General features: G+C 39.8%; 1 protein-coding gene across 2 annotated transcripts; it reads right to left on the bottom strand.

The window, feature by feature from the left end:
* Positions 1-1,245: 1,245 nt before the first annotated feature.
* On the bottom strand, positions 1,246-7,767 carry acbd4 (acyl-CoA binding domain containing 4). 2 transcript variants are annotated; one of them, XM_089015977.1, is made up of 9 exons: positions 7,452-7,767; positions 6,761-6,898; positions 6,030-6,150; positions 5,659-5,743; positions 5,456-5,576; positions 4,685-4,782; positions 4,395-4,587; positions 3,324-3,487; positions 1,246-2,337 (listed from the first exon to the last, which is right to left on the bottom strand). In XM_089015977.1, exons 2-9 carry the CDS (start codon positions 6,834-6,836, stop codon positions 2,200-2,202), a joined length of 996 nt encoding a protein of 331 aa, XP_088872103.1. In that variant the 5' UTR covers positions 6,837-6,898; positions 7,452-7,767; the 3' UTR covers positions 1,246-2,199. The 2 variants fall into 2 exon arrangements, with proteins under 2 accessions (XP_088872103.1, XP_088872102.1); XM_089015976.1 differs by having other exon boundaries at positions 4,395-4,527; positions 7,452-7,763.
* Positions 7,768-8,009: the final 242 nt, after the last annotated feature.

The raw sequence follows: 8,009 nt of genomic DNA, 5'->3' as shown, positions 1-8,009 counted from the left end.
AAAGTAGTGTCAAAATGGGCTCAGCGACCAGCACAATTTGAGACAAAATGGACCTCGATGTGACGTTACTGCTCCTGAAGAACACTTTCCCTGACTTCGTAGCTCATATGCACATTTTACAGTATTTGAATCCTCGTGTACGTATGGAGTGTTTGTGCTTTTCTGCGTGGACCAATTTTGGTAACAGTTGCACAGCTGTCATGTTCACCTTTGTATATATTGATGATAAACATCAATTATTCATTTTGGTAAGTGATTTCTCTTGATATTTTTCTTCACAGTCTACCTTTTTCATTTGCCGACTATTTTAGCAGTTGCTACATTGTTTCATTGCGGTGAATGGTTATTTTAAGTTACCATATTTTCCGCGCTATAGGTCCCGTTTACTTAAAAGTCAACAATGAGCCTTATAATCTAATACGATTGGATTGGATGTACCTTTCTTCATATCGCGGTGGAGAAAGTTGGAAAGGAAAGAAAGAAGTAGAAAACAAAATACAGGAACTGCTGGAAAGGTAGCCACTCTCGCGGTGCCATCTTGAAGTAAAAAAATAATAATAGCAAATACCGTAACATGACAACATAAAAACACGGTCATTCATTCTTCAGCACTTGCTGTACCCTCTTCGTGACATGAAGCAGTTCTAGATAAAAGAGGAGAGGATCAAAGCGTCCTTTTCAGCAGTATGTATGCATGTACGTACAGTCAGTATGTACTGTATGTATATACATACAGTATGCAAATACAGTACATACGTATGTACAAACATACAGTACGTACATACATACAGTACGTATATACAGTACATACATAGAGTATGAAATTCACAGCAGCAAAGTTATGAAAGGATGAGAAAAGGAATGAAAGAAGTAGCAAACAAAATACAGGAGCTGCTGGAAAGGCAGCCACTCTCGTCTTGTATGCACCTTCTATATAAATCTCTATTCACATTTCTTGGACGTACTATTTGAAATGTTCTGTGAAGTGTTTTGTTACAACTACAGTGGTGAAAGCTCCATATAAATCTGTATTGTATTGTATTGTATTGTATTCCCATTAGCGTAAAATAAATGCAACCAATATTGTAACTTCTATTCTGTATGAAATACGCGGATATGAAAACTATTTATGGACTGGCCATTTATTAAAAGTGCGCCTCATAGTGCGGAAAATACGGTACATTGTTACTTTGTCGGCAGAGGGAATTTTTACTTACTCGGAAAGCAGTACACAAACAGACTGAATGTTGTTTTATCCTTTTATTTATGTGACGGCAACCAAAACAAAATACCACTTCCCTTATTTCACATCATTCATGTTCAACACAAACACATGCTGTCATCAAATATGGCATATTTGTGGTTCTCAGTTATTGTCACTTGTAGAACATTAAAAACAATAAATACAATACAGCAGTCAACATTAATATGTTTATCACATTTAAAAAAATACAGTGATACCTCAGTTTACGAACTCAATTGGTTCCCAGAAAGTGTGTGTGAGGCGAAAAGTCTGTCTTCCAAACATTAATTTCCCATAAGAAACCATTAAAAATGAGAATAATCCGTTTCCATGTTCCCATAAATTACAATGTTCTACTAAATAAGCATTAAAACTACATGAAATACACCTTATTTTATGTATAATAAATGTGCTATTGGATTGTAATTAAGGAGACTGTACTGTATAATAGAAGTCGTTTTATTTACCTTTGTGATGGTCGTTGATGTAGTTGCCTCTTGATGACATCAGAGTGAAGTTGCCGTACTTTCTCGGCGAGAATACCCTCACTCACAATGTCCCCTGCTAGCTGCGTTTCATTAATCCAAATGAACACAAGTGTTTCAACCTCTGCTATTGCCTGAGACTGTTGCTTAGACAACACAGAAACATCCTTAGCCACACGTAGCAATGGTCGACTTAGCATACTGGTAGTGGGACGCTAAGTCACACAAACGCACACCTTGTTCATGTTTTTTGATGATCTCCTTCTGCTCGACCGTAATTTTCTTTTGTGTCCTCTTCGTCCTAACAATATCCTGTGGGAGGGTCTTTTTCAGTCCCATAACAGCAAAAGTAGTCCACTCAATAGCAAACCACGTCTGCACTCAAAGGGGGTATGGAAAACTAGACCGCCAGCCACTGTGGCGCTGTGTGGTTTGGCATTGATGTTTACCAGGAAATGAAAATGTGTTTGTTCAAAGAACCTCACGAAGAACGCAACTTCTCCTCTTGGTCTTTTGCAGTAGATAAAGTATACCTCGGGCGGCAAATGGCCACAGGAAGAACAGAAGAACAGTTTGAACACGTGCGTGAAATGGCCATGGCTTTTCCTCCTGGAGGGTTAAAATAAAGCAACAAAAGAATCCGGTAACTGTATGCATTTTATTGTAAAGCAGTAAAGGTGATTTGGAACACAATGTCGGCTATTTAGCGGAAATTCTGATTGCTTGCTAACTTGAGATTTGTCAAAAAAAGTTAGCTTAGAATGCTAAAATAATAATATTAATAATACATTTCATTTATGAGCGCCTTTCAAAAGTCTCAAGGTCGCTTTACAGTCATTGGATAAGTTTTTCTGTGGGTGAGAAGCGGCAGCCACACGCGCCAGCAACCTGAAAGTAACTCAAATAGATAGAAAGCTAGCTAGCTAATAGATAGCTATTAGCCAGCTAGATAGCTAGCTTGCTAGCTAATTACCAAGCTATATAGCCATCCAGCTACATAGCTAGCTAGCTAGAAATGAAATTAGCTAGAAATAAAATACTTTTAAATCAAAGGTGTCAAAGTCGAGGCCCGTGGGCCAAATCGGTCCCGCCACATCATTTGATTCGGCCCACGAAAGCTAATCAAAATTGTGAAATTACATGTTTGCTAAAGAAAGTCTGAACCAAAATTTAACATTGATCTATCTAAACTACAATAACAGTCATTATTTTTACTTCAAATTTGAAAACTAGTTATTCATTAATTTGTTGAATGTAATATGCGGAGGGGATTAAAGATTGTTTTGACAAAACATACTCCAATGTGGCTCCTGGCAAATTTGCCACCCTTGCCCTAAATTGTCTCTAGTTGTCATTGTATGCCCTGTGATTGGCTGGAAACCAGTTCAGGGTGTCCTCTACATAAGACAGCTGGGGTAGGCTTCCACACCTGCCACGAGCCTCGTGGGGATGAATGGAGTCGAAAATGTCTCAAGATATATATATCGCAAATAGCATCTGAATAATGCTAACATTTGGCAGTTTTGCAGTGTGGACAAAAAAAAAAAAACAAATTCCAATATAAAACTTCCGAAAACAAACGCGCGTGTGCTTACATGTGTGTTGACGAGCGCCTTCACCGCTTCCAGCTTTTCCATGACGCTCCTCATATCCTCTCTGAGCTTTCTCAAGGCTCGAAGGATTTGTTGTTGAAGCTGGAGGTCATTTTGCCATTGTGGCGCACCTTCTATGGGAACTGGCCCTGGACTGCTCAGTGGACCTTCAAAATAAAATACATCGTAAACTCAACCTGTTACTTTAATTAGTTTGACACCCCTGATCTAATTACAGTCATACCTTGGCTTACGAACTTAGTTGGTTCCCAGACAGAGAGTGTGTAAGGTGAAATGTGTGTATCCCAAAAATTAATTTCCCAGAGGAAACCATTAAAATGAAAATAATCCGTTCCCAGGTCCCCATAAAACATAATTTTCTACTTTCTAATTTTGTAAGCCTTAAAACTACACAAAATATACCTTATTTTATGTAGAATAAATGTGCTATGGTATTATAATTAAAAAAATAAACTGCACTGTATAATAACGTCGTTTTATTTAGCTTTGTGACGGTCGTTGATGGCTTGATGGAATGGAGTGGCCGCTTTCATCAGCATTAAACACTTGATGAGGAACGTTGCCTTCTTCTTTCACCATCTTGAGGAATGATCCCTTGTCGGTGCTTTCTCCGCAATAATTGTATCTAGTTCCTCATCAATTGTGTTCTGTTTAGCTTTTTGCATCAAGTGTACAGATGGCTTGTGCAGGTTGTTTGTGGAGCCTGATTGATGGGATATTTTAACCTTGCAGTCTACACTTTGAACTATCAACGTTGAAACTCTCTCACTGTCGTCTGCCTGTCTTTAAACCACCCGCCCTCACTGCTGCGTTCTTGACCGATCACGTGACTTTAACCGACGACTGGGGGGCGGGGAATAGAGGACCAAAACAAGCCGGATTCCATTTTCTTGTCAGGGGAACGGGCTCGTTCACGAATGACACATCACTCATTGTGGCAGCTCCGTGTGTATCCCGAAAAGTAGTTTGTATGCCAAGGTAAAATGTTCGTAAACCAAAAAGTTGGTAAGCCAAGGGGTTCGTAAACCGAGGTCTCACTGCAATTATACTTACATCCCCTCCTGTTGTGGTGTGAGATTCGAAGGCCATTGTTTCGCCTTCTCTTTGTCCCGTTATTCTTGACATCCTTTGGCCTTTCTCCACCGTGTCCGGCGCTCACTTGCCTGGATTCAATTTGACTTTCTTGCTGTTGAAGTTGAAACGGGGATGACTCCAAGGCCACTTGGCCATTGATCATCCCATTATACTGTAATATTTTACAGCAGCCCAAGTCTATATACAATATACAGTATAGCAACTAGAAGCAGTTTTTAATCATGTCTTATTGAAATTGTGAATAACACCTGAGGGTTATCGAGTTGGTCCACTGAATCCACAAAGTCACAGGAAAGGTCGGAATCTGATTTGCTGGTCAACTCCAAATCCTCAGGCCCTTCAAAGGCTTTCCAAAAGACACACTTTTAAGTCAAAACAACACGCAACTAAAATGTAGCTATGTACACATACTATAGCTTACTACATATATAAACGATGAAAAGGTTTCTTCAGCGTCATCTGTACTTCTTTGAAGGTGTTGGACGTTTCGCTTCTCATCCAAGAGGCTTCGTCAGCGAACTAAAATTTGCTGGTAGACCCCAAAGTAATCAGCGCGGTCTCAGGGAGTAGTCCTCTGCTCCCCCAAACCTTAGTGCAAGGACCTATCATAGCAGAGGTCTGGCGACGCCACCCATGGACAGTAGGGTAGGGCCGAAACTACCAGCAAATTTTAGTTCGCTGACGAAGCCTCTCGGATGAGAAGCGAAACGTCCGACACCTTCGAAGACGGCTGAAAAAACTTTTTCAACGTGCACGACACTTTTGGCCAGCCAGCCAGCATCTCACTCTCGCACGGCAATCGACCGTGTGAAGGCACCAGAGTGGTCAATCAATTTCGACTTACGACCGTTTGGTCGGAAGGAAACTCGGTCGTAAGTCGGATGTTACCTGTATATGGTTGAGTACAACGATGCCTTGAGATAAGAGTGAAATTAATTCCTGGAACATGACTCCAAAAAAAATGTATCTCAAATAATCATTTAAAACACTCATAATGATCGTATGACGGTATTGCCGACCTTCTCTGAGATGCAGCAGGGTCTCTGGCGGCCGCGGCATGTCATCAATCACAGAATACAGAGGTTCAAAATAGTGAAAGAATGAAGCGGTTTCCTCATTCATTGGCAAGGTGTCAATCACCTGTCAGCAAAGCACACATTTACATATTAAAATAGAAAAATATGTTTAAAAAGGCAGTGTGGAATATGAAAAGGTCATGTACTTCCTGTGCTACTTTCTTTATTTCATCCACATATTCGGCCATGGCACTTGTGCCGCTCATGTTTCCCAGTCGACTCCAAGCGTCCCTTTCATATAACGGTAGTACACAGAAGAAATCACAAACAAACGTCTCATATGGCTGACGTTTTCAATCAATTCAGTTTAATAACATTACAGGAACATAATTGTGTGTGGGAAGGGGGACTCACAGGAATTAAATCACGGGTACCTCTCAATGTCATGAACTCAATTAGGCTGTAAATGACTGTAAATTCAGTCAACAAACAGTACAACCACCCCGTCCGTCCCCCATTGTACAAAAAAAAAAAAATATGTAAATCCCTCAGTCTTAAAGATAGTCGTAATACAAACCATTTGTAGCGACCCACTGGGTCCCAGAAGCCTGGTGGTTGCACTGCGCAGGGTCCAAACACTGCCTGTTTATACAACCCGTATAAGCGCAGCATGACGTCATACGACGGTTGGTAGCAGCCTGTTTACATAACGTTGTCAAGTATTATACATCAGAAACAAATAGCTACAGAAATACATCAATAAACAAACAGATACATCGAGAAACAAATGGGCAAATAAACAGATAAATAACTGGATGGATAAATAAATACATTCATAAATAAATAGGCATAAATACATAAATTAACACACCCATAGTTCATTTGGCTATCTATTAGCTAGCTAGCTGGCTTTCTATCTATTTGGGTTAATCTGGGTTGAGTGAACGCTGACGTGTGTGGCTGCCGCTGCCCACCCACAGAAAAACTTATCCTGTGACTGTAAAGTGACCTTGAGAGTTTTGAAAGGTGCTTATGAATGAAATATATTATTATTATTATTACAAAAAAAAAATATTTGTAGAATCCAGGCACAAAAAAAATGCATTCGCAGTTAAAATAGTCGACTTTTATACATTTAATGGCTTATTAAATATTCAATCGTCTGAGACTTGAATCAAATACGTTTATGCAACTTAAACACAAAGGATATCTCTGGTCTCTTATGCCTTGTACTATGTGTCAAGAATATAAATCCGTGCTACAATATTTGGTACTACGTACGTATATCGATAATGCTTATCAACATACCTTTTTTAGGGAGTTTGTGAATGACATTCACAGCAGCCTGAAAACGTTTCTGGTGATCCACCACCGATTGTGACATTTCTGGCTCCGGCAGGGCTATTTTTTTCTTTGTGTGTATTTTTTATAAGCCAGGGTTGATGACTGTAAACACAAACATAGACTTAAGCATAAGTTCCTTTTTCGTACTGTGCTTGGGACCGAGTTGCGCCTTACTGGGTGTTGCCTCACCCCCAACTCCTCCAAAAAATGGGTGACATAAAGAAGTCTGTGTTTGGCATCATAAAGAGCGGTTCTCATTTTCACGCAGGGAAAATTGGGAGCGTTCGGGTGTTTAGGGAACTCGGTTGATGTGCGACGCCTCATTGCACGTTCCTGTCTAGCCCTCAGCACATTTAGTTAGAAAAACATCGATGTCTTAGAGATGGGAATGCACTTTAGATTTTTTGGAGGATCAAGTGGCGATATAATAATGGCTTTAACACTAGTGTAACAAATATATGTAACGGAGTTGTACACTCGACACCCGTCACATATAGATCGTGATGAACCCCACCTTTTGTCAAAAATACCTGACTTATCGCGAGGACAGTCCGGAGAACGTATGAAAAAAATAGACTAGTAATACAAATGTTGATACTTTGTACTTTGAAGACGAGGTAACGCTCGCAGGCTAAAGACGAGAATGTCAACTTACTGTTCGCTGTGGTTTAGTTCCTGATCGAGTCACAAATCCTCATCACACCACTTATGGCACAATATGAATGCAACGACTGTAACACATTCCTACCACTTTATCTGTTTTTGTATTCCAAAAGTGTTTTAAAGATCGGTGTTAGACAGTTAAAGCGCTGGAGGTATATCACGTGACTTGTGCGAGGTTGCTCAATGTACAACCATTGGATGTTTTTTTTTTTTTCTTCAGCGGGGTCATAATGCATGTTTGTAAATATTCCAAATGATTGTGAAAGTCAGTCTGTAATGTTAACAAAGGTTAATAAAGCCACACAATGAGTATGGCATTAGCATATATCGTTCGATGTCTAAAATTACATTACAACAATCCGTTTATCATTTGCCAGTAGTCAAGTTACTGTGGTTTCATAATGCTAAACCGGAAACGGGGGAAATGAGTTGTTGGCCAAAATAAACGTAGCGGAATAAATCAGGTCAACATGATATATATTTGCCGAATCGTGTCATTGATTGGTTTCTTAGTAAATCGCGTGTATATACGTGCTATGTTGTAATTATT

Source organism: Hippocampus bargibanti, linkage group LG15, assembly GCF_051943395.1.
Source record: "Hippocampus bargibanti isolate YZ-2025 linkage group LG15, ASM5194339v1, whole genome shotgun sequence".
In the NCBI taxonomy this organism is placed as follows: Eukaryota; Metazoa; Chordata; class Actinopteri; order Syngnathiformes; family Syngnathidae; genus Hippocampus; species Hippocampus bargibanti.
Note: the sequence above shows the minus strand (reverse complement) of the source record. Positions and strands in the feature narration are given on the sequence as shown.